This window comes from Ovis canadensis, chromosome 1 (genome assembly GCF_042477335.2).
Source record: "Ovis canadensis isolate MfBH-ARS-UI-01 breed Bighorn chromosome 1, ARS-UI_OviCan_v2, whole genome shotgun sequence".
In the NCBI taxonomy this organism is placed as follows: Eukaryota; Metazoa; Chordata; class Mammalia; order Artiodactyla; family Bovidae; genus Ovis; species Ovis canadensis.
The window spans coordinates 19551909-19577903 of record NC_091245.1 but is presented as its reverse complement, the minus strand read 5'-3'; the positions used below and the strand labels follow the sequence as shown (position 1 = coordinate 19577903).

General features: G+C 52.0%; 2 protein-coding genes across 41 annotated transcripts in view; one reads left to right on the top strand and one right to left on the bottom strand.

The window, feature by feature from the left end:
• ERI3 (ERI1 exoribonuclease family member 3) overlaps window positions 1-12592 on the top strand; it is a 132781-nt gene extending 120189 nt beyond the window's left edge. For all 39 annotated transcript variants that reach the window (XR_011249344.1, XR_011249348.1, XR_011249195.1 and 36 more), the window contains one exon: window positions 12066-12592. Coding sequence is in view for 36 of the 39 variants with exons in the window: in XM_069553968.1 (XP_069410069.1) it covers window positions 12066-12148 (83 nt within the window). In the remaining 3 variants the exon portion in view is untranslated. The remainder of the gene's footprint in view (window positions 1-12065) is intronic.
• Window positions 12593-12981: 389 nt separating this feature from the next.
• DMAP1 (DNA methyltransferase 1 associated protein 1) lies at window positions 12982-22583 on the bottom strand. 2 transcript variants are annotated; one of them, XM_069552398.1, is made up of 11 exons: window positions 22473-22583; window positions 22141-22290; window positions 21533-21624; window positions 21089-21284; window positions 15040-15198; window positions 14750-14917; window positions 14299-14484; window positions 14128-14199; window positions 13765-13837; window positions 13323-13618; window positions 12982-13094 (listed from the first exon to the last, which is right to left on the bottom strand). In XM_069552398.1, the coding sequence occupies exons 2-11, from the start codon at window positions 22243-22245 to the stop codon at window positions 13035-13037; spliced, it is 1407 nt and encodes a 468-aa protein (XP_069408499.1). In that variant the 5' UTR covers window positions 22246-22290; window positions 22473-22583; the 3' UTR covers window positions 12982-13034. The 2 variants fall into 2 exon arrangements, with proteins under 2 accessions (XP_069408499.1, XP_069408542.1); XM_069552441.1 differs by lacking the exon at window positions 21533-21624 and having other exon boundaries at window positions 22473-22544.
• Between the last annotated feature and the right edge of the window lie 3412 nt (window positions 22584-25995).

Sequence of the window (25995 nt, the reverse complement as noted above, 5' to 3'; positions counted from 1 at the left end):
GGTGGTGGTTTGAATTATGAACTCTTAAACTTTTTACTTGGAACTGGTTTTCTGTTTGCAGAAGCTTCTCTTACCCCACTTTCCCTAGTGTTAGCCTCTTGCCCAGTTGCAGTGCAGCCATCAGCACCAGGCCGTTAGCATTGGTCCCTTACTGCTTATTAAACAAAAGGCCTTATTTCAGTTTCATGACATTTCTACTGATGTCCTTTTTCTGTTCCAGGAGCATTGAAGGGGTTTAAGACGGAGTGAAATGACCAGATTTGTGGCTTAGAAGGACACCATGGAGGAGGAGGTGGAGAGGGGGCAGTAATGTCACCTGGTCGAGAGAGGTTGACTCCTGGACCAAGAGGATGGTAGTAGGTGTACAGGTTGAGAAACTATTAGAAGATAGGTGGTAAATAAAGCTTGCATTTGCTGAGGGAGCGTGCAGAGAGTCTAAAGGGAGGAAGGCTAATGACCGTGGTCAGGAGGAAAGGCCGGGGGGCTGGAGGAGGGGAGGGGAGAAAGGGTGGTGCCACTGAAACCCAGAGAAGCATCTCAAGGCCGGAGTCAGCCCACTGAAGCTGTATCAGAGAGAACGGGGGTTACTCACAATGTAAGACCCCTGAAAAGCAGTCAGGGTAGACTCCAGAAGCCAGGTAAAGTTGGGGACAGGGTGGCTTCGGAAGTAACTTCAGGACAATTCCTCTGCTGTATCAGGATGAAAGGCGGGGACCAGCCCAGGTGCAGGGGGCTGGCTTCTGTGCTTCCTGTGAAGTAGGAGACAAGATTGTGTGGGTGAGGCAGTCGGGTGATGCTGGGGGTAGGGGTTAGAGAGTTGTAGGAAGTAGAGAAAACGTGAGATTGTCACTAAGGAAAAAGAGCACATGCACACAGAAAATGGGGTGGTGTTTATACACCCAGGTGAGGTCGATGACTCTGATTTTATGAGTCACATGAGCCTGTAAGGTTACTATTTTCTCTAGTCACACTCAGCCCAGATGTAAACTTAAAGAAGGCAGAGTTTGGTTTTTCCAGGCAAGGGTGATGGGAGGAAAAGGGAGCAAGAGAGTTGAAACTACTGGCAAGAAAGGACTGAGATGATGGACTGTGGAATCCAGGCTCCAAAGTGAGGTGTATCCATTACGTTGCCTGGACCAAAACTACTTGGTATGTACCCAATAGCCATTGACCTTCTTCCTCATTAGATAGAGCCCCTGGATAATTAGGGGTAACATGGTGTACCCAGTTAAATGCTACTTTCTTTAAGTTTCTCATACAACTAGATGCTAATATCTCTGAGTTCTGGCTAGTGAGATAAAAAGAAAAGTGTGTGGGCCTGAACACACTGAACACACCTATCCCTTTCAGGAGCAATACTGAAAGGGAAATGACTCAGCTGGAAAGTACATTAGTCTTGCTTTTTTCCTTCTTCCTCTTTCCTAAAATGTGGATGTGATGGTTGGAGCTTCAGCAGCCATTTTGGACCATGAGATAATCTAGACATTGGAAGTGACATTGCTAAGAAGGGCAGAGGAGGAAGAAGAAACCATGAGTGAGTCTGTTGACTTTGTATTGCTGTGGGACTTTGAAAAAGTCTACTTAAATTGCACGTCACATACATAAAAATCCTTTCTCGGTAAAGTTGTATTTTCTTCCCTCTGTTTTCTCCTGGGTTCCCATCTAAGCTTGACTTCTTTTAGCCTTTATGGTAACATGGCCTGTATCCTGAGATATAGCAGGAAAACATTTTGAGCAAATATTTTAAGAGAACATAACAGGGGTTACCAATTCCCTAGCCTCAAATAGTGCCCTTGCTGCCCTTTGCCTCCCCTGATTTATTTTCTCACTCTCTTTCCTGCCTTTGCATTCTGTATCAGTTACTATGCTTTTGCCTACAAGAAAAAGAAAACCCAATTTAAATCTTAAACAATAAGAGGGTTTATTACATCACAAGAGAGGTAAGGTTATCCTAGCGTTGGTTCATTTAGCATCTCAGCAGTGTCATCAAGGACATTCAGGGTTTTTTTGTTTTTCGTTTCTCTGTCCTTTTATCTTCAGCATGTTCTTCACAGACTAACTGCCCTCAAGGCTGGGAGATGGCTTCTTTGGTCCCAGACATGATGTACAGACATGAAAACGTCCAGCCAGAATATAAAGGACTATTTCCCCCTCGTGCTTCTCTTCTTAAGAGTCAAGAAATTTTCCTGGAAGGTCTTTCAGCAAACTTACCATCATATCCCAGTAGCCAGAATGCTTGGCCGCTCCTAAACCCATGACTGGCAAGGGGTTAGGATCCCCACAAATGGCTAAGGCCCTGGGGGTTCCCCCTGGGTCAGTGAAGGAGGAGCAGGCTCCACTAGCTCTGCAGAGAGGGAGTGGCTGTTGGATAAGCAGTCAACAGTGGGCAGAAAGACCAGAAGGGGGATGTACCTGGAGAGATGAGGGATCGAAATGGTTTTGAGGTTCCAGTGAGGGGAAAGAAAGGCTTCCCTGGTGCCTCAGATGGGAAAGAATCTGCAGTGCAGGAGACCCAGGTTCAATCTCTGAGTTGGGAAAACCCCTGTTTTGGGCTTCCCTGATGGCTCAGACGGTAAAGCGTCTGTCTGCAATGCAAGAGACCCGGGTTCGATCCCTGGGTTGGGAAGATCCCCTGGAGAAGGGAATGGCAACCCACTCCAGTACTCTTGCCTGGAAAATCCCATGGACGGAGGAGCCTGGTGGGATACAGTCCACGGGGTCGCTAAGAGTCAGACATGACTAAGACATGACTAAGCGCTTTCACTTCACTTTCAGTAGGGATATATGAATTTAGTATTTCAAAGGAAGAACAGTGGAGGAGGTTAGCAAGGTGGAAGGTGTGATTGTGGAAATGGGTGAAAATAAGATATAACGGAGATGGTTGTTAGTGCCGACGGCAACACTAAGAGGCTGGCAGCAAGGTTCGCAAACAGCAGGATGCAGAGGCTGTGACAGGCAGGGCTCCCGGGAGGGAGGTGGCTGTGGTCTGTGCTGATAGCGCATGCTCCCAGGACAGACCTCAGATAGGCTGCTGGCCCGTGGGTCTGGGGCCAGGTCACAGGTGCCTGGGGCATGCAGACAAGCAGCCTAACCTCTCTGTGTCCTGGGTGTCCATTCTGGAAAGAATCTGCCCTCATTGGTCAGGCTATTCTGGAAGGAGGGAAAGCCCCATCACCTTCCCAGTGGAGCCACTCCAGGGCCCCGGGAAGACAGTTCCCTGGCCCCTAGGGACAGGCTAAGGTGGGAGCTTGGTTGGGGCAGAAGAGGCTGCCAGGCATGGCGGGTGTGCTCCGCAGTTCTTAGTGGCCACTTCTTCCCTGCTCCCCTCCCACACCAGATCCTCTTTACTTGGCCTTAGGTTATCAAGCACTTTTAGCCATGGTGTCCAGAGCCAAGAGGAAGGTGAGGCTTCTTGGCCCCTCTAGCCCGGTGGGGTCTTGGCTGAGGATGAGTGGGGGGAGGCAGGCACCCGTTGTAATGGCCAGAGCAGCCGCCCTGTTACTACGGCGTATTTCACTTTTAATTCTGACATATAATGTAATGATCTTTTTTAAGGCCCGATGATATTATCTGCCTGACTAGATTATTGAGTCTTCATCATCTCCAGATAAATTTATGGCCAGGACGAGGCTCAGGATTTATCATCAGTCAATAGAGCTCGATACTCTAACAAGGCGTGTAATAAGATATACATATTTAATGATCCAAGGGGAGGAGCGCTAATGGGAGCCTAGAGTGACTGGTCCACGGGGCTGGGGCTCTGCCCTGGGGCTGCCATAGCTGGAGGGGCATGGATGTGGTCTCTGCCCCATGGTCCCCAACTCAGGACTGCCTCAGTCTCCTGTCAAGACCCTGAGGGACAGGCAGACAGGGAAAGGGTAAGGCAACAGGGATCGTGTCAAAGCTGGGCCAGGTGGGTGTGCATGCGCCCCAGTGGGAACTCCTCTTCCTGCTTCCAGGCCTTGGAGGGCTTTGGGGTGTCCTTAGACCTGTACGCCTGGGCCCCTGAGCGTTAGGGCGGGCCCACAAAGGGAGGGAGTGCCGGGGCTGCGTGCCCAGCCCGCGCTGATGGTGACGGATGGTTTTTCATTACAGCCTCTCAGGTCCTGCCCGCGCCCTGTGTGGAAATTCTATTTATTCCCTAATTTGTAAAAATTCCCTCTTTATCTGATCCCAATCAGGGCGGGGTAATTGGCTCTCTGGGGCAGCGGCTGGGGTCCTTGATGAAGAGCTATGTGGATGTACCCGGCCCGGCCCCCGCCCGGCCCGCCACCAGGGCCCACAATTAATAATGATTTGCAAATGGCAGACAAGCAATAACACAGAAAGATGTGGCGTCCGCGCTGCCTCTTCATTTCCTCCCCTCGCAGATATAAATGGCCACAGAACAAAAACCCAGCACTATAAATTCTGGAATTAGTTATTCTCTGGGATAAATGGGGCCTGGAGCCACCCGCCCCTCTCTGCCGCCCCCCTTCTTGCCTACTTTGCCCAGTCCGAGTCTGTCCCTAGGTGTGTTCCTGAGCCCGGCCCCTGACTCAGTCCCCCAGCTTCCTCCTAGACCCTGCTCTACCATGCCAGCTCCCCTTCCTGTGTGGCCTAGAATTGGGAGAGGACACTTGGGTGTGCAGCTTCCACCTCTTTTCATTGACCTCTCTGGCTACCTGATCAGGCTCCTGTCCCAGGCTCCCCTGGGGTTTGAATGTAGTTGACTTGTCCTGCCAGGCCTGGGAGTCTGGACCCGGGTTAGTCTTGGGTGCCTTTGGCATTTGGAACCTGTCCCGTCATCTGCCTGGCCAAGTCTGAGTCAGGCTCCTGGTGGCCACATGTCAGTGGCCTATAAGTGATTCTGTGCTTACTGGCCAGGCTGTCTCGGGCTGTTGGCACAGGCGTTTCCAGGCACTGTGCCCTCTCGGCCAGGCGCATCCTCTCCCCGCCCCCCAAGTGGCTTCGAGCTGGCGGGTAATGGGCGTGTAATGGCCTCATTTCCATGCCCGGCCTCCAGGAGCAGCGGTAAGTGTTTGATTGCCTTAATTTCCAAACACATCATTATCCCAGCTTTACCAGCGCTTAATAAACACTTTATGAGGATTTTTTTAAAAACATCTTCGGTCCGCATACTTCTCTGAAGTGATAAACTCTAATTAAGTCTAATATTTAAAAATATGGTAATGGTGAGTTGTTTGAATAAGTGGACTGCATTTCTGTAATTTCATTATTACGTAAAACACGCTAATTATTTGGAGCGCGCTTATTACGGAGAGAGAAATCGCCTGCTAATCAAGATGAAATTGCCTTTTCCCCTTATTGTGGAACCACCGTCATCCTTCACCATCAGCCCTGTGGCACCTCCAGGCACCTCAGTGGGGTGGAGGGGGGTTGTGCGGGGTGGGGGGGCGGCTGGAAGAAGGGGTCACTTTGGAGTTGAGGCTAAGAGGGCCCTGTCTGGGGGGAGGGCAGGGAGCTGCAGGAGCCCTGTTGGTGGGGAGAAGGGAATCTGTCTGGGGTGGGGTGTTTCCGATAGGCCAAGGTCACCCTGTCTGTGGGCCCCGGGGACTGTGTGGACTGTGTCTGGGACAAGGAATGGGAGTTGGGGGATAGCAGAGTATTTCTGTTGGAATAGCAATATTATCATTGGATACTATTGGAATAACACTACCAATACTACTACTAATAACTAACCCAGCCACTGTTTTAAGCACTTCACAAATAAAAACTCATTTCATCTTTTTAACAACCCTTTGAGGGAAGTAGTTGCTATAGTTATGAATTATTATTCCCATTTTAGAGAAGAATCTGAAACACAGGTTAAATAAAGTACAGTAATCTGCTTGTGTTCACACAGTTGTCCAGTGATGGAGTTTGGATTCGAACCCAGAATCTAGGGATACACAGGGGCCCTCTGCTGGCTTAGTCCTGTATTCCCTGCCTTGGTCTCCTGTCTTCTGAGCTCCCATTTGTTGTTGTGCCCTGAACTGCGCCCAGCCATAGCTTGAGATGCTGCCCTCAGCACCGAGTAGCCGAATTAGCAATAAAAACATAGTATGCCAGTTAAATTAGGGTTTCAGATAAACAGCGAATAACTTCTTAGAGTAAGTATGTCCCACGTGGGGCTGGGAGCGAATTTGCTCTGGCAGTCCCTCTGATCCTTTGTGCTCAGGCGTGCTGCGGCAGAAGGAGGCGGAGATGGGCTGAGGTTCTAGAATGCTGACACGCGCCAGGTTCTTGCCGTCTTCCTTCCAGTGGTTCCTGCTCCTTGCACTGTTCTCTCCACCCATCTCTTGGGTCCCTGCTTTGTGTGCTCCAGCCCTGTTCCTCGCTGGCTCCTGGAGATCACTATACAGTGTGTTGCCATGCTGAGCGTTTTAGGCAGGGGACCTCAGTTGTATCTGAGTCTTCCTTTAGGCCTCACTGCCTCACTGCCTCACAGCCTCATAAGGTCAGCAGCTTGTTATACCCTTCTGCTCTGGGTGTCCTCTCAGTATGATTTGCCTCTCTGGTCATTTCATGTTCATTCTCTTTCCTGGCTCTAACAGATCCACGGATGGAAATTGTATATATGAGCTGCTGCTGCTAGTTCACTTCAGTCGCGTCCGACTCTGTGCAGCCCCATAGTGAGCAGCCCTCCAGGCCCCCCCGTCCCGGGGATTCTCCAGGCAAGAACACTGGAGTGGGCTGCCATTTCCTTCTCCAGTGCATGAAAGTGAAAGTGAAGTTGCTCAGTCATGCCCAACCCTCAGGGACCCCATGGACTGCAGCCTTCCAGGCTTCTCCATCCATGGGATTTTCCAGGCGAGAGTAGTGGAGTGGGGTGCCGTTGCCTTCTCCGTATATATGAGAGGGATCATTTCAAAAGTGTGGGGCAGGTGTGGACAGTTGAGTCAGTGGTGACAAGACACCTGGCTATCCACTAGGGGAAAAAGCAAGTTAGATCTGCTTCTCACCACATAGAAAAGTAAATTCTAGGCAGACTAAAAAGTCAGAGTTTTTATAAACAAAGTATTAGATGAAAATATATGATAATATATTTAATTATAATAATTTTCTCTAATAATACTGGGATAGGGAAGGCCTGTTTAAGCAAGCTATAATGCCCAGAAGCCATAAAAGAAATGCCTGATAAGTTTAGTTGCCCCATAGACGTCTCAAGACTTAATACATCTGAACCTGATTTCATCACTGACCTAAACCTGTACTTTCTCCTGTTTGCCTTATTACAGTGAATAGTACTCACATCCTAGACTTGTGCCTCTTCCAGCCCTCCTAGACCCCTCATGAAGTCTTGCTCATTCTATCTCCTGAAAATCTCTTGTCTCCGCTTCTCCACATGACCATTCTCTCTCCACCTTCGTCTCCACCATCACTGGCCTGTTCTGGGCCTGCATTTCTGACCTGGACCAGAAATACATAGTACAGTCTGCTAGCTGGTATCTCTGCCTTCTGGGTTAACCCCTCCAGTCCTCAAAGGATAATTCTGAAACTCAAATCAGAGCCCATCATGCTCCTCAAACATGTGTCTTCACCATCATTCCCAGAATAAAGAAATTAAAGCTCCTTAGTTTGGCATTTGGGGCTCTGCAGGCATTCTTCTGGCCAGCCAGTGCTGACCTCGCCACTCCCCTCTCTCTTCTTCACCTCCACCCACCATCTGCTCATCTTAAATTTGGGGGGACACCCCACATTTCCCATTGAAAGTGTGCCTGTGCTGTTCACTATGCTGAGAACAGCTCCCCACCTTGCTGGCTAGCTGCTTCTGCATTTTTAACTTACTCCTCCCAGGAATCTTCTCCTGATCCTTGACTGAACGAAGTGCCCTTTTCGGTGCCTGCGCTTCGCACAGCATTGTTCACACTGTGCCACCTGCAGATGCGGTCTCTGCAGTTCCTCGAGGGCAGGGAGCTGCAGGGTCTGCAGGCCGTGGCCCAGCATGGGCCTGTGCACCTGGCACCCAGGAGGTGTCAGTGTATTTGCTGAATGAGTGAGTGTGTGGATAGATAGCCCTCCAAGAGCTTCCTGGGGCCCCTTCCCTCCTGAGGGTGGCCCTGGCCCAGGCTCCGCATCCTGTCCTCTTTCAGGTCCCAGACAAGGGCACCAGCTGGAGCGTGTCAGCCGCAGGGGGCTGCCCTGTGTGAATTCTCACAGGCTGTCCTGAGCGATCTGAGCCACCCTCCACTAGCAGCTACCTTGCCAAGCAGGTATTTGACTACCCTTGGGCCCAGCCAGCAAGCTCATCCTGTTAAGTGCTGATCCCGCTCACCTTTGAGGAATGTATGCAGCTAGCCCCTCCCCCCCATTACAGCCTTGGCAATATAAAAACATTAAGAATTAATTCCAACATTGAAAATATTAATGCCCCCCAAAAGATGAGGGCAGTCTTGTCACAAGTTGATGATCCTGCAGGAACATAAAAACAGGTTGCCACTGGTGCTGCTAAGTCACTTCAGTTGTGTCCAACTCTGTGCGACCTCATAGACAGCAGCCCACCAGGCTCCCCAGTCCCTGGGATTCTCCAGGCAAGAACACTGGAGTGGGTTGCCATTTCCTTCTCCAATGCATGAAAGTGAAAAGTGAAAGTGAAGTTGCTCAGTCTTGTCCAACTCTTAGCGACCCCATGGACTACAGCCCACCAGGCTCCTCCGTCCATGGGATTTGCCAGGCAAGAGTACTGGAGTGGGATGCATTGCCTTTTCCAAATACAGGTTAGTCTTCTAGAATTTGGAGGTGTGGAAGACCTACTGTTAGAGGCCTCTGCTGTGGGCACAAGGCTCCCTGCTCTTGACCCCCCAGAACAGCCTCAGGCTATTCCCAGTCACTCAGTGATGGGCCACAAGATGGGACTGCTGACCCAGGGCTTCGAGCCGAGGACTTTCGGGAGGCCATGTTGTTATCAGGCTCACCCAGAGCTCTATCTGAACTTACTATTAAAAGCCCAGATTTGTGTCTGTGCTGATCAGTGGAGTGCTGACTCTTAGGTCAGCTTCCAGGGGTGGAAGCCCAAAGCTGCAGTAGTACTGACCTGCTGGATGAGCCCAGTCTGGGTCTCTCTTCATTATGATAGACGAGTTACAAGTTAGACTCCGGAATCCCTGGTGGACGAAGTCAGTAGTCAGAGTTTGTGGCATCAGTGATAAGTGGTTTTACCAAGTGTGCTGGCCCCTATGTCACCTATACCACAGATTGTACAGTACACACCTTCTCACCACTGGACCATCCTGAAAACCAGCATCCTTCCCTACCCATCAAGGAGAGGAGCTATTCCAGACATAAAGCATGGGCAGACAGATGGCAGTTTCACTCGCTCATTCCTCGCAGAACACTCAGGTAGCACCTCTTACCGCCCCGGTGAACCTGAAGTTTGGGGAAACTTGCCAACGGGCGAAGTTAAGACTAGAAACAGGTCTGTCTGACTCCAAAACCTACTTTGTCGTTTTCAGAAAACAGTAAGTGGCCCCTTGAGGCTGGAATCCAGGGGTTGAGGGTAGAGAGTGGCGGGGTGAGACCAGAGATAGCAGGGGTCCGGTTTTACAGGGCTTTAACCTTGAAGTCATAATGAGTGTGTGGACTTGAGGGCAGGGAAGCCACTGAAGAGATTTAAGGAGAAAAGAATGTGATTAGATTTGTGTGAGAAAAATCACTTTGGCTGTGAGAATGGATTAAAGGGGAGAAAGAAGCCGCTGCTGTTGGAAGAGCAGGAGATGCTGGGCTCTGGACTGGGAGGAGGTGCCAGAGTGAAGGGAAGAAGAGGAGAGAGGACGATGACAAAGCCTTCAGTTCATGCTTGATTAGACTGGGGGAGCAGGCAGCATGCCAGGCTTGGGTCGGGCTTCTTCTGGGACATTTCGGGGTGCCATTCACTGTGATGGAGAACGTGGGAGAGTGAAGGAGCTGGGGGGAGAAAACTAGCTCACTGCTGGCCGTTTTGAGTTTGTGTGTGAATCTAGGAGGAGATGTTCCCGAGGTATCTGGATCTGTGGCCTGGAGCTCAGGAGGCAGTTTTCAGAAGTAGCTGGAGCTCGGGATGTGGATGGACCCCTCCAGGGTGTAGAGTGAGGAGAGGTCAGGGCTGAGAGTGGGGTGCATGGACCTTCACCCAGCCCCAGGCCAGGCACAGGTGGGAGATCAGTGCTTGCCCACTGGATGGCTGGTGGCCTGGGGGGAGGGGCTGGGCACATTCACTTGGGCCAGGGGAGGCAGATTGAGTGATTTGTCCAGCAACGAGGGAGGAGCCAGATGAAGTCAATAGAAAACTAATTTTCTTTTCTGCTGGAAGAAATGAGGTGTGTGGCTGCTGGGTAATTGCAGATAACGAGGGGACTTATTCTTAATATGCACAGTGGCCGTGGTCCCCAGAGTGTCAGAGACAGGAAGGACTGGAGGTGCCCTGACAAGGCCAGATTTACTTGGGAAGAAAATCACCCTATCAACAGTACCATCACAGCTCCTGGACCCTGTCGTTAAGGCCCTTCTGTCCCGCTCCCACACCCGCCCTTCCTGCACAGCCCTGCCCCATTCCCGTTCCTGTCGGCTGCCTGGCTCCTCCTGTCGCAGCCCCCTCCCTCCACCCTCTACCCCCACAGTCTAGGCGTGCACACTAAGGGAGACAAATGATGGGGCAGCAGCTGAGCGGGGCGCGTGTCCGGCCCATAAACCACAAGGATGGGTCACGTCTGGAGTTGCCGTGGCCGCCACTACCCACCCATCTGTCTTCGCACTGTTCTGCCTCAGACCAGCCTTCATGGCTTCCCAAATGCCTGGGTCACCTGTCTGCCCACATCCACCCCAGCTGGCTACATCCATCTCGAGCTCTGAGAAACAGGACCATGTGTGACTTGTCTGCCCTGTGCAGGGTCTGCAGAGCTGGGGTCCAGCTGATGGCACAAGGCTTGGCCTGACCAGACTTGCCCCACTCCCCGTTTCCTCGCTCTGGTCGGTCCCCTTTCCTAGTCTAAGATCCTGGCAAGGAGAGGCTGGGAGCTTACTGGAAGGGGTTGGTCCTTGACAGATGCAGGGCCTCCTGACCTCACCTTGACCTTACCCCCCCACACCTGATTATGACATCGATGTACAGTGCTTCTGCAGTCCTGGCATCGGTCTTGTAAGGGCTGTGGCAGCGGTCCCGGTTGTGGTATAGGAGCCACCTATGGGATGTGGGAGGCGGGTGGTGCAGGGAGTCCTGGTCCATGACCACGACACTGAGGCTCCAGGAGTGCCTGCGCCTGTGGCTACCCGTGTCTGGGGTCTGGGATGGCTTTCACCATGGAGTTTCTCATGGGAATCAATACTGAAGACACTGCTGCCAGGATCTGGCAGGCGCAGATGTCTTTAATCTGAGATACTGCCAGAGTCAGGGTCTGAAGCCTACCTGGGAAGGAGAGCGAGCTTGGGCTGAGCTCCACGGGCATGTCTGGGAGAAGGCTGCTGGCCAGGGCGTGAGAGGACCACAGACCTGGCCCTTCTCTGCTGGCTAGGGCTGCACAGAACCAGGCACCCAGGCAGCTGCTGCTGGAGCGTGTGAGCCTGGGGCCCTGACTGGAAGTGCCAAGGCTTGTGCCTTGTCACCAGTGATTATGTCCTGGGCCACATCTCCCACACACACGCAAGTGCCGGCAAAGTCACCCTGGCCGTGGGCGTGATGAATGGCCGCACAGTAATGAAATGGAGACATCAAGGAGGGTGGCGGGAAGACGGAGTGTGGCGGACGGGCCGTCCCCACGCGGCGGCAACAAGAAGGATCGCCCAGCGGCCGGGGGCCGTCAAGGGAGAAATTACACATTTACTCTGCCTTTTTCTTACTGCGACGGCGCCCATACATCACCGCTGGGGCCGGGCGGGACACGCTGGCCAATTTCCAGCATGAATTATGGGACTGAGGCCCTGAGACCAGGCTTCCTGCCGACCCAACCTGAAGCTGGAGATGCTGCCACCTGGGGATAGGACCCCCCTGGTTTAGAGCCTTTGGCTCCTGAATCCAACCCTGCTTCCCATAACACCCGTTTAGGAGCACCTGTGGGCTCACAGGGGAAGGATCTGGGGCCCACCTAACTGTCTCCTCTCCCTCCTTTTAGATGACTGCAAGAACATTGCCAACATCATGAAGACACTCGCGTATCGAGGCTTCATCTTCAAGCAGACGTCAAAGCCGTTCTGACTGGCCGAGGATGGGATGGGGCAGGACAGGGTAGCTGCTTGGCCCAGCCCAGAACCTTCCTCTCCCTCAGCAGAGGGGCAAAGGGAGAGTGGCACAGCTCTGCGTCCAGAGTGTCCCCCAGCCCGCCCTGTGGGCTTCTGCCCTGGGTAAGGCCTGGCCACTTGGCCCCTCTGGAACAGACACTTTGTGCCCCCTACCCCCACCTCTCAACCTCAGCCCAGGATCAGCCCCTCCCACTGTGGGCCTGGGCTGGGGGACCTCCTCCTCACCGCCTCCTCCCAACACACAGGCTTCTGCTGGGGCCACCAAGCCCCCCTGTGCCCCCTCCCATCTGTAGTGCATGGTGTGTGGTGCCCCCAGGGCTCCAGGACAGATCAGGCCCCACCTCGTGTCTGCCCCCGTCCCCGCTGTGAACGTGCCACTGAATAAAGTCGGGGAAATGAGGCCCTGGGTGTGTGTGTGTGGACCAGGTGGTGCCGGGCCTGACGGCATCTGGACGTGTGGGGGACAGCACACACGCCAGGCTGCCCTGTGCTCAAGGCCACCAGTAAGCAGAGCTGGCATCAGCGGAGCACCTGAGACCCTCTGAATACGCACAGGGCTGCGGGGACTGTCTTGAGCACGAGGCTGTGTGAGAAGCAGCTGGGATGCTGTGTGCGAACCAACCCAAGTGTAGAACGATGGGTGTTCCCGGATACAGGAGCTGGGGGAGCTGGTCACTGGTTAAAGGGCTGCCAAGGGCCTCAGCGCAGGCAAGCCCCAGGGCCACCCCTCCCGGCCACCCTCCCAGCCAGGGGCATCAGAAGTGGTGAGAGGAAAAGGAGGCAGCCCAGTCCAGCTCAGCAGCTCTATTTACACAGCAGCATCCCACACCCTGTGGGGCCTCTCATGGCTTCTTGGCTTTCTTCACAGAAGAGGAGCTGGAGGCCGATTCCCGCCGCTTCCTCTGAGGAGACACAAGGTGCCGAGGTCAATGGCTGGACTCGGGCTCGGTGCCTGTGTTTCACGCTCTGAGTCAGGAAGGTGACGCCCACTGGCCACCCACTCATTCTCAGAACCCCTCAGAGCGATGATCCCTGTTTTGGGCGCTAGAGGGGGTGGGGCCTATGCATGCCCGTGCATGTGCTCACTAGCAGGGCCACCTGGAGCTCTCCTGGTCGGTCCAGCCTCTTACCGAATTGGGCGTGAGGGGTGCGCCCACCACATCGATGATGGCGTCCTTGCTGGGGTCAGAGCCAAGAGCGGGTTCAGACACCGCTGGCTCGGCCGGGGCCGGGGCCGGGCCCGAGGCCGGGGTGGTGGGGCCCCCCAGCACGCCGGCCCGGGCCAGCGCCTCGTGCCGGTGCCGCAGCATCTGCAGTTCGTACTCGCAGTTGGCGCAGGCCTGCTTGAGCTCGTAGAGCAGCACCAGGTCACTCCGCAGCTCATTGAACATGTGCACCAGCTCCTCCGTGGGCGTCGGGCTCAGCTCTGTGGGCGGGCAGGAGGCACAGTGGTGGGAGGCCAGCAGCAAGAACTGCCTCCTACCACCCGGCCTTCATCCACAACCTCGCCTGGGGAGGAGGGAGGGGGTTGGTGGGAAGGTCCATCCTGAGGGGCCCAGCCCCCACACTCACCCACACCCAGCTCCAGCAGCATCTGTTCCAGGGCCTTGATCTTTTTCTGTCCCACAGAGCTGGGCAGCTTCATCTGCAATGACCCAGGCAGCTCAGCTCAAGCAGGACCCTCTCCCGACAAGCGGTTTAGAATGAAGGGGACAAAAGGAATTGGGGCGGGGTGGGGAAGACTAGAAGAGAAGTTAACTCCTAGAGGCAGCTCTGGGTCTACAACCAGTGAGTAGAAGAGGCTGAAAGCTGAGCTCAGCCTGGTGTTCGCTTGAGATCCTGTGTGTCCGCCTCCACCTGCTCCAGGCCCCTGGCCCACAGCGCTCAGGCCATAGAGCCGAGGCCCAGACACAGAGAACAAGGTGACTCACGTACCCGCTGGCTCCGCAGCGTGACGCCCGCAGACTTGAAGTCCGGGAACTTGATGCCTGCCGTCTCAGGAACAGCCTGGGGAGGAGCAGTTATGGAGACCAGGGTGTCACGGGGAGAGGGCCCAATGTTAGTCCCAGCCCCCCACCCTGAGCTGGGCTGGCTTAGTCTCCACACCGGCTTCTCAGCCTCCTTTTTCTGGGGGAGCTTCTTCTTGGGGGCCTTGCGTTCCGTGCGCCGCTGCTCGGCAGTGGTGTCTGCCGCCGTGATCAGCTTCTGCAGGTCCTGGCTGCGCTTCTCCCGTTCCTTCTTCCGGGCCTCGATCTTGCGCAGCTCCTGCAGCAAGTACTCCTCCTCTGCCACCTGGGAAAGAGAGACGCTGAGAGGAGTGTGAAATTCAAGGGGCAGTGAGGGGAGAGAGGGAGATGGAGGGGTGCTGGGCAGTCTGTGAGGGACTCTGAGCAGCAAGGGGCCAGGAGGGAGGTACAGAGAGCAGGGAGGGTGGCTGGTGAGGGGTGGGACTGGATGGAGTCAGGGCGGGGGGCAGTAGGGGAGCCGAGGGCGTGCAGGATGGAGGCAGTGGTCAGGGGTCTCAGGGCTTGAAGAGTCTCTGGGACTTGGTGCTGACCTGCTCTGGGGTCCGGTTATAGAGACGCTCCAGCTGTTCCTTCCGCCGTCGCTCGTGCCCAGCATCAAATACTGGTATCTTGAGGTCTGTGCCTGGCACAGCCCGCACGTTGGCAAGCTTGGCACAGATGTGGTAGTACCGCTCCTTCAAGTCCTCCACAGAACGCTTCTAAGGACAGACATGGAGAGACAGACAAACGCTCAGAAGTGTGTAAAAAAGAAGGCATGGAGCTAGTGGCCTGCCGGGCCTGGGAGTTGGGCACACAAGCAGATAACAAGGCGCCAGCTCACCTTGAACTGCTGGTGGTCATACCGGTCATGGATGACGACAAAACGCAGATCAAAGCGGCGGCTGAGGTCAAAGAGGTGGTCGGTCTCTGCCTTTGTCCAAGCATCATCATGAAGGTAGAGCTGGTACTCCTGCTCTGAGTACACGGGCACCTGCACTGTCTACAGGCGGGGGTGGAGAGGCGGGGAGGGGGACAGGGGCACGCCCGCGTCACGGCACGTCGCACAGGCTGCAGCCCCGTGACCACAGTCCCTCCTGTTGATTGCCCATCCCTGTGCTGGACAAAAGCAGATCCTCTGCCTGGGACCCTGCACAGGACCCCTGGAGATGTTTCCAGAGCAAGGAAAGAAACTGATGGCTTGACCAAAGGCCCTGATAGGCTCCAGGACTGTCGCCCGCCTCTGGATCCACTCCAGGACTAACTGCACAAAACACATGCTCCTGACCCCATGGTTAAGGTAAGGGGCCCACAGGTAAGCATGTCTGTGGAGTCCAAGGGTCAACTCTGGAGTAGGGCAGACGGCTAAGTTCCAGAGAAAGGTCCAGCCCCTAGCAGGGGACGCTTGTCTGAAGCACTCCTGCCACCCAGTGGTGACAGGGAGACTTGCAGCTCCCCAAGCTGGCCAAGGTTTCATCTCGATAGAAAAGGCACCTGAATCCTGCTCCCAGCATAAACCCCCATCCCAACCCCCATCCCCTGTCCCCCAGACCTCCCTCAGGGGAAACAGCACCACTATGGGCTGGGTCTGTCAGTCAAGAGACCCCAGGAAGGAGACAGTGCTAGGCTGGACCAGGGAAGTTTCTCCATCAAACGACACTGGCTCTCAAAACCCTTGTGTCCAGCAGCCTCTGGGACATTTCCTACTGGAAGTCCTACATACATCTCAAACTGAATGTGTTCAGGTGATACGTGTTAACTAGATTCACTGGGGTGACCATTTCACACTATATACAAATACGGGATCATTACCTTCTAAACTGAAGCTAATATATATGTAACAGTTATACCTCAATAAAAAAAAAATTCAGTATGTTCAGTACTGAGCTCACTGTGCTCCCTCAAACTTCTATCTCCTCCAGTTCAGATCTCAATGTTGGCATCACCCAAGCAAGAACCCTAGGAGGCATCTTTAATTCCTACCTTTACCCTTGAACCCCTCCTCTTTCCCAAATCTGTGGCTTTTACCTCCCAATTCTCCACTGCCATGCCCATGTCCAGACCATCACTACCCCCTTGCCTGGATAGAGATACAGCCTCCCCACTGGTCTCTCTGCCTCCATTTAATCCTCTTCCGGGCAATTCTCCATCTGCAGCCAAGATGGGACCTCTCTGACACTGCTAAAGGGCAGCCTTTAGACCAGTGCTGCTACAAACCTGGTCTACAGTAAGCACAGAAATAGAATAAGCATTTAGAAAGCTTCACGACAATTATACAGCATCATATGCTGCTAAATAATTCAGAAGAAGCATGGACTGATGCTCTGTCTTTTCTTACAATTTTACTCTCTTCAGTAGTCTCTGATGAATTGGGAAATTTTAAAAAATGTCCTTTAGCACAGATAATTCGAAAAGCACTGTTCTAGAATATATAACTGATGTTACCCAACCATCCCTTATGAAACCCCTCAAAGGCTCCCTCATACTTTGAAAGTGCCTTCTGGATAATTTTCAAACTTGCCAAGAGCAAGGGTTGTCTGGATCACTTCCTACCTCCTGGGTTCAGCACAGTACCTGCACGCTGTAGGTATTAATGAATATTTATTGAATCAATCAGTGAACACATGGTAAATGACCTGGCCTCCCTCTGCAACCACTGTCCTTCATGGACCCTAAGTTCCAGCTGAGCAACTAGCAGTTACTGGAATATACCAGGCTCTCCCCCTCAGCCTATGTTGTTCTTGCCTGAAATGCCTTCTCACTTCCACATTTCTTCTACCTAGATAACTTCTCATCCTTCTGATCTCTCTGCAGTTGGTTAAGTATCCCTCCTATGCATTTTAATTCCATTTAACTAAAAAAAATATGCTCAGGAACAGTGTAGCTGGTCCTGTTCTCAAGAAGCTCATGATCAGGGAATTCCCTGATGGTCCAAAGGTCAGGAGTTGGCACTTTCACTGCTGGGGCCCAGGTTTGAATCCTGGTTGGGGAACTAAGATCCCGCAAGCCACATGGCGCAGCCATAAAAATAAAAAGAAGTTCACAGTCAAGCAAGAGAGATCAACCAATATTTATTAATATCATGGGCCTGCTAGATCTATGCTAGGGACACAATGCTGAGTAAGATGGGCCTTACCTTCTCGGAGCTCACAGTCCAGCTGAAAACTGATTTAGTACAGTGAGGCAAAATTGATGACAAAGGTATGCCTAGGATGTAATGAGTGACACCTGATTCAGCCTGGGACAAGGGTTGACAGGGAAGAGATAAATGAGGCCTGGTTAAGTATAATAGAAGTGAACTGGTGAGAGAATGCAGTGGAGAGACTCCTAAGCAGGGGGACCATGTAAACAGTGATGAGAGAGAAATGGCCAGAAGCATCAGGACACATTAGGGGAACAAGAAAACGGCAAGACAGGGAAAGGCCTGAGAGAGCCTGGAGAGTCAGCAGAGGGGAGCTGCTGCAGGCCTATACGCCAGCTAAGGAGTCTGGAATTCATTCTGTAGGTGATGGGAGCCAGAAAGGTTAGTTTTAAAGAGAGGAGTGAGATAGTCATGATTCTCTTCTACAAAGACCACCCTGGCAACAGTGAAGACAGAGGGGGTGAAATATGAGCTTGGGAGACCAACTGGCAGGTTTAAGAAATAATCCAGGTAGGAAGTGAAGAGGCCTGAAATAAAGCAGCAGCAGCAGCAGAAGGTAAAGAAAAGGGCACAGACTTGAGAGGCTTTAAACATCACAGGTTGTGACAACTGGCCATAAGGGGTGAGGGAAGATGCCGTCACAGGTAACTCCTGGGTTGCTGGCTTGAGCAAGAAATCGTATGGGGAGCCACTGACTGAAAGCACAACCCCAGGAATGAGCAGCATTGGCGGGAAGATGGTTAGTTTCCTTACTTTGGCTTCATTCTCCACCCATAATCACCACAATCTTTCTAAAACTCAAATCTGACCCTGACACCATTCTACTTAAAACCTACTAGTGGCTCCCCAAAGACATCAGCGCAAAGCCCATTTCTGAGCCTGCCTGCCAAGCCCTGCCTGACTCAGCCCTGCTGGCCTCTCAGGCCTCTTCTCCCACCATGTTCTGTCCTGGACTTCAGGCTTCATCAACAGGGAAATGCCCACAGCATCCCATATACATGACTGATTTTTCATTTATGTCTTTGCTCACGATGACTCCTCTGCCTGAACAAGTCACTGTACTCTTTCCTACTATTACCTGGTGACATCCTTCAAGAGTCAGTTCAATACCTTATGACCCAGAATCCTGTGCCTGGGCAGATACCTGGAGAAAACTCTAATTTCAAAGACACATGCACCCCTATGCTCACAGCAGCACAATTGACAACAGTTAAGACGTGGAAGCAACCTGAATGCCTACTGACAGTGAACAGATAAAGAAAACTGGTGTATATACACAACGGAATACTGCTCAGCCATAAAAAAGAATGAAACAATGCCATTTGCAGCAACATAGATGCAACTAGAGAAGTCAGACAGAGAAAGACAAATGTCACATGATATCACTTATATGTGGAATCCAAATGAACTTATTCACAAAACAGAAATAGACTCACATACACAGGAAACACATTTATGGTTCCTAGATGGGGATAGGGGAGAGATAAATTAGGAAATTGGGGATTAGCAGATACAAACTACCATATATAAAACAGATAAAAAAAGGTCCTACTGTATAACACAGGGAACTATATTCAATTAACTTGTAATAAACTAAAACGGAAAAGAATACGAAAATTGATATATATGTATGTGTGTGCCGACTAAGGTCCATCTAGTCAAGGCTATGGTTTTTCCTGTGGTCATGTATGGATGTGAGAGTTGGACTGTGAAGAAGGCTGAGTGCAAAGAATTGATGCTTTTGAACTGTGGTGTTGGAGAAGACTCTTGAGAGTCCCTTGGACGGCAAGGAGATCCAACCAGTCCATTCTGAAGGAGATCAGCCCTGGGATTTCTTTGGAAGGAATGATGCTAAAGCTGAAACTCTAGTACTTTGGCCACCTCATGCGAAGAGTTGACTCATTGGAAAAGACTTTGATGCTGGGAGGGATTGGGGGCAGGAGGAGAAGGGGATGACAGAGGATGAGATGGCTGGATGGCATCACCGACTCAATGGATGTGAATCTGAGTGAACTCCGGGAGTTGGTGATGGACAGGGAGGCCTGGCGTGCTGAGATTCATGAGGTTGCAAAGAGTCGGACATGACTGAGCGACTGAACTGAACTAATGTGTGTGTCACATATATAGTTTAGTCGCTAAGTCATATCCGATTCTTGTAGCCCCATGGACTGTAGCCCACCAGGCTCCTCTGTGCATGGAATTTCTCAGGCAAGAATACTGGAATGGGTTGCCATTTCCTTCTCCAGGGGATCTTCCCAGGCCAGGGATCGAACTTGCATCTCCTGCACTGGCAGGTGGATTCTTTACCACTGAGCTACAAGGGAAGTCCTGGCATGAAGCAGTATTTACAAAATACAAAATGAACACTCTTTTTTTCACCTTGAATTGTCTCATCCAACCTTTCCTCCCCCACCTCAAACCTCCTACCTCTTAGATATCCCTACTCAGTCTTACATCTCCAGCCTCTCCCTCCATTGGACCTGAAGGGCCTAAAGATGGTGGTGAGGTGGAGAAAAAGCAATTTGGCGGTATAGGGGAGAATGATGGGTCACACCTGGACATGCTGAGTCTGAAAAGCCTGTGAGCCATTCAGGGGAACATATCCAGGTGCAAGTGGATGTACTGGCTGAGGGGAAAGAAGTCAGGACTTGGGAGTCCAGCTACTAGACCCTTGGGCTTTCAGGCTCAAAGATTAGGCTGCTCTAAGCTGCAGGGACTGGGGTCCATATTGTGTAGTGGCTTAAACAATGGCTAGGGAATCTTGGCCTAGCCCAGCTTTTTCTCACTGGTTGGGTGAGTCTGGGTAGGACCCTGTTCCATCTGAGCCTCAGTCATCTAGACCAGAGAAAAATCAGCGTGGGCTAGGGTGCTGGTACAGAGAATGAAGAACATAGGCAGATGTCATTTATATAGAAACCATCAGCAGGACTCATGACGAGATGTATCACTGAGGTCTAGCTCAAATCCTAGCTTCTCAGAGAGGCCCTCCCTGACCACCCTACCTAAATTAGGCCTCCCCTACATCTACAAGTTCCCTCTTTATCTCGCTTCATATCCTGGTTTCATTGATCAGTCCTATCTGAAAGAATCCAACTTATTTGTTTCCACGTTTGTTGTATGTCTTCCCTACTTTCTTTGTTCTGTTGCTGACTGAAATAATATGAGTGCTAAAGGAGGCTTAGTTAAGGATGAGTCCCAAATTTCTGGTTTGGGTAACTGGGTGGATGGTGGTGTCATTCACTGATGTGGGGAACAGGTTTAGGGGTGGGGAACAGAGGGAAGATGATAAGTTCTGCTTACAGGAATCCACTTGATCTGAAGTACCTGTGGGGCCTTTAGGGAGAGAGGTAAGCAAACGACTGGATATATGGGAACTGCTGCTCTGGACTGGAGATATTAAGTTGGGGTTAGAGACATAGAGAGGGTAACTGAGGTCATGGTGTAAATGAGACACACTAGGGAGAAAGTGCAGAGAGAGCAGAGTAGAGCACCTAGGACATAGCTCTGAAGAACAGCGACAATTGAAAGGCCAAGGCAGCACCCCAAAAATCAGAGCAGGGCTAGGAGAGGACAGGACCCCAAGGGCAGAGAAGACCCTGTAGGCATGTGTCCCAAGGACTGAGTGGGCAACCATGGTCGAGACCTGGTCTGAGAGTGCCTCTGGAGCCAACCAGGAGACTGGAGAGCTCAGGCATGTAGCTCAGAATAGGTAGGCACAACCTTGGCCTATGTCCCCATGGTGGTGGCTCACCTTATTGAACCTGGCGAAGGGATAGTCCTTGCCCTCCTCTGCTGCCCTTCGCCAGTGGAAGAACATGGCTCCATCCTTGCGGGCTGGGTTGGTGAATGGCATCCACTTCCAGGGCCGTACCTTCTTGGAGCCCAACTTGGCCTTCACTGTGCGGTAGCCTTGGCCAGTGTCACTGGGCAGCAGTGGGGGTGCATCCCTGGGAGAAGGGTTTAAGGAGGTGGGAGATTATAGAGTCAGAAGGTGTGGAGAAAGCCTTTGGACCCAGGCCGCTGCTCTACCCTAGAGCAAGGAAGTCACGTCCTGGAGTGAGACATCGAGCTCCTGCATCCTAGTAGGCAAGCAAGAGCCCTGGGTGAGGAGGAAACTGGCTGGGATAATCAGGAGTTAGGGACAGACAGGTTGGTCAGGGGCCTAAGCCTGGGGCCCTGGGGTTCTAATACTTGCTTCTTGTCAGAGTAGAGCAGTGCATAGACCTCCCGGTGCATGCCCTCGGGCCTCTTGAAGGTCAGTGTCTCCGAGGACTTCTTGGACTTTTTCTGGGGAGGGAAACCACAGGAGAGGAACCACAGCCTAAACTCCCTTTCCTGAAAATTCTTTAGCCCAGCTCAATCACTGAACAAACCAGCACCCACAGGTAGAGCGACACACATTCACACTGTGACACATCACGACCCACTATGAAGGTACAGAAACCCACTCCAGGGGCGCCTCTAACCTCAGAGCGCGACCTGTCAGAGGAGAAGCTACTTCTCCAGTATCTCAGCATGGTCACCCCGACTTGATGCCCCTCCCCCAAATATCCCACACAAGTGTCACTCTCCAGGTCCTCGCCTACACATGTCACACTCTCTTGGTCCCCACCACTTTCCGCGGGTGTCCCCCCCTCCGTCCCACCTCACCAAGGTGACACACGCTCTCTGTCCCGTTATGCCACATCTTTTACCGCCCGTCTCACTCCAGTGCGGCACCTCATCTCTCCTCGAGCCCTCGTCTGTTGTCACTCCTCCTCACCACTTCACTCCCGCTACCCAGCTGCCAGGCACCACTGCTACCTTGTCCGGATTGATAATGTCCTTCTTGCTGATGGTCCCAGAGGCTGCATCTCCCTCTGGACCCCCGAGTTCTAGAATGTCCCGGACATCCGCGCCTGTAGCCATCGCGCCCAAAGGATGGGGGAGCGCCCCGAGGTCAAGGGTCAGTGCCTGAAGAGGGACCAGGCTCAGATCAGGAGGCGGAGCCACTTCAGCCCCAAGTGGGGGCGGGGTGAGGAGGCGGGCCGCGAGGACGAGACTGGCCCAGGGTCAGGTCGGGACCTCGCCAGTGTCCCGCCACCTGAGTCTCCCCAACGGCCCCAGCTGTCTCCTAAGTCTCAGCGCCTCCACACCTAGGCTTCCCGGCTGCGGCCCAGCGGCTCCACTATCTCCTCAAAGCCGCGGACAGAAACTTCCGGTCGTGCGCTTTAGAAACGTGGCCGACAGGAACGCTTCCGGTCTGTGCTAGCGGAAAGCAAGCCGGCTGGCAACCCAGTGTGAAAACTACTGACCGCGCAGAGCCTGTCACCTAGCTTGCCTCGCAGGAGCTCGCCGGTTTCTTGGACTGCCTGGAGTTCTGGCATTTTCCCTCTGCGTTGCGCCATCGCGCAATGAAAAGAGAGTGCACAGCTTTCTGACCTTGGGAGTCGCTTAATTTCTCTGCACTCGTTTCTTCAAAGTGGAAACTGTCATGGTACCTGCGTAAACGAAGTGCCAATAATCCATGTAATACATTAACACGGTGCCTTTTTCCATTAAATGAATTAGTGGTGTTAATTGCCTCTGTTCATTAAGAGCTAAGTACGTACCAGACACTGCTGAGAGTTGAAGAGATCAACCAGACAAGGCAGAGCTTGCCAGGGTGGCTGCCAAGATGGTGTGAGGTGGGGACCCTCGGTTGCAACTTCTCTGATTGGGTTGTCTGTGGATCGGGGTCCCGTGAGACTTTACTGGAGCCCAGCTTTCTGAAACTTCGCTTGTCTGGGAGCTAGTTGCTTGTGTGGGTTCCAAAGAGGTCCAAGAGCACAGCCCCGAGCAGGTAGCAACTGGAAGAAGTATCCCACAAGGGAAGAAACTTGCTGATCTTCCTGGAGAGAGAGAGACAATTCAAGAGGCAGAAGGTCCTGAGAAAGGACAAAAGGACTGGGGAAACAGCTCCTAACTTCAGCCTTTGCAAAATAGCCTGCAGACATGGAAGACCCTGGGCATTGGGCATGGGAGATGGAGTGGAGCTTGTAAGGCAGGGGTCCCCAAGCACCAGGATCTAATGCCTGATGGTCTGAGTTGGAGCTGATGGTGTGAAATAAAGTGCACAATACATGTAAAGTGCTTGAAGCATCCCAAAACCACCCCTTCCCCTCAATCAGTGCAAAAAGTGTCTTCCATGAAACTGGTTCCTGGTGCAAAAATGCTTGGGACTGCTGTTGTAAGGTATTAAGGAGACCAGATCCCAAGCCAGGGGCATGTCAAAAATCTAGGAGGAACAGACAGCCCACTCAAGTGAGCTATCAAAGTTGTATCCTATTCTGACCTGGGGAGGGGGAGGGGGAAATTGCTGCTGCAGCCACAAACCTAGCTAGATCCCAAAAGTTTGGAGAAGTGGGCCTAGAGATACAAACCTCGCCCTGCTTCTGAGGCCTAATTCCTGGGTGAATGCTCTGAGCTCTAATCAGTTTCCAGGGGAAGCCAGGGTCTTGCAGCAGCAAATGCCCACAGGGTATTTGGCGCCAGAAGTGGACAAAGCAGTGGGAAAGGGTCCTGCACCTCAGCCTCAAACACTTGATTCTGCTTGTAATCAGTGTTGCATGATTATTTGTTTAACATATTTCTCTCCTGATAGAATAATTCCTGTGAGGACAAGGATGTGGTACACCAATGTGTGTCTGTGATAGGCATTATTCTAGGTTTTGGGAATGCAGCGAGTGAATGAGATACAAAAATTTCCCAATGGGGCTCATATCTAGCATATATGAACAATAAAATAGATAGTGTAAGTTTCATAGGGACAAGAGCTATGAAAAAAATAGGGTAATAGGATAGGGGACTAAACAGTGTGTCAGGAAAAGATTCTCGGGGAGCTGAAATTTAAGCTGAGGTTTAAATGATGGAAACAGCCACAAAATACCTGGGGAAGGAGTGTTTCAGACATGAGGAATAGCAAGTACAAAGTCCCTAAAATGGAAGGAACACTGTATGTTGAAAGGACATAAAGAAAAGAGGCTGGTGTGGTGGCCATTGGGTAAGGAGGGGAAGAACAGGAAGACTTAAGATCAGAGGTAGGCACTAGGGGCCACAGTAATGAGTCTGGGTTTTATCCTAAGAGTAATCATTTATCTTTCTGTCTTGGACATGGCATGGTTTCTTTCCTTTTCTTCGTGTGCCACCTTAGCTGCTGTCATTAGGAAATCCCTCAGAATGATTGGTCCAGAGCGTCTCATTCCTTGGGGAAATGGAGTCCAGGATTGGGGAAAAGGGAGTGAGAGAGGGATGCCTCTCTCTTGACCCTTCTGGGAGCCACTGCCACACTTCCTGTATCACACTGCAGGTGACAGTGGGTCTCTCCGCCAGGCCCGAGGGGAGCTTGCTCTGCAGTGCCCACCCAGCTGACCCTCCACAGAAACCCAGCATCACTTCTGAAGAGACTCTTGCATTGCAGTGTCCTATTGAGGGCCCTGGGAGAGGGATTTCAGGTTGGGGTGCCATGGGGCTGCAGAGTCAACTTTAACAGAGTTTTCATTCAACCCTGAGAGCAATATGAAGCCACTGAAGGGTATGGGGGGCGGCGGCATGGGGAGGAGAGTTGTGAAGAAGGTTGAAAACAGTCAGATTCGTCTTTAAGAAAGATCACTGGTGGCTTGCTGGTGCAGGGAGCTAGAGACAGGAGAACAAGGTGGGAGGCAATGGTAGGGTCAACTGGAACTAGGAACTGATGGGATGTGGATATAGGAGGAAGAATGAAAAGGAATCCTAGAAGCCCATCCCTCTTCACCCTGTCTGTTGACAGCTCAGCTAGAAAATAGTAGACTGGCGCCCCCGAGGGTCTGGCCAGGCTCTCTCCTTCCTTTCCTCCTCTCCCTTCTCTCTTTCTCCTCCACCCCTCCCCCTCCTCCCCTCTCTTCACCAGGACTATGCACTCCTTAAGTGTGGCAGTGGGTTTTGTCATCCTCTGGGCTCTCCCAGCAAGTGGTCATGTGCCCTGTTTTCAGGGGCTTCTTAGAAACTGTGGGGAAGGGAAGGTGGTGCGTTCGTGCTGTGATCAAGATCCAGAGCCACTCCATCTGCCCTGGTCTTGCTCAGGCGAATTATGAAGGACTTTTTCCAACTAACAGGACCAATTTCCCACGTTTTGAGATGGGCAAAGAACATGATTAGAAATTCACACAAGTGCAACAGCCAACAACCATACAGAAAAGCATTCCACCTTACTGGGATTCAAAGAGTTGAAGAACTGAGAGCTATCATGTGAAATCATTTATGACTATCAAATAGCTAAAACTTGAACATAATTGTGATAACTATTTTTGACAAGGGTGTGGTTGAAATAGGCGCCATATTTCTATATACTGTTGGTAGAAATGTACATTGACTTGATTTTGTTCATTAGTTTATTCAACAAATAATTGTTCAGTATTTAACTGTAAAGTGAAAGTGAAAGTGTTAGTCACTCAGTAATGTCCAACTTTTTGTGACCTCATGGACTGTATAGCCTGCCAGGCTCCTCTGTCCATGGAAGTCTCCAGGCAAGAATACTGGACTGGGTATCCATTCTCTTTTCCAGGGGATCTTCCTGGCCCAGGGATTGAACCTGGGTCTCCCACATTGCAGGCAGATTCTTTACCTTCTGAGCCACCAGGGAAGTCATTTAGTTAGGCCATC

Bases quoted from the DNA above. Each gene is read 5' to 3' on its own strand.
- DMAP1 (XM_069552398.1), bottom strand. From the start codon at position 22,245: ATGGCTACAGGCGCGGATGTCCGGGACATTCTAGAACTCGGGGGTCCA. The intron at 14,918-15,039 runs GTGAGCTGGCGC...GTCTGTCCTTAG, and splicing joins ATGACCACCAGCAGTTCAAG to AAGCGTTCTGTGGAGGACTT. The intron at 14,485-14,749 runs GTCAGCACCAAG...TCTCTTTCCCAG, and splicing joins ATAACCGGACCCCAGAGCAG to GTGGCAGAGGAGGAGTACTT.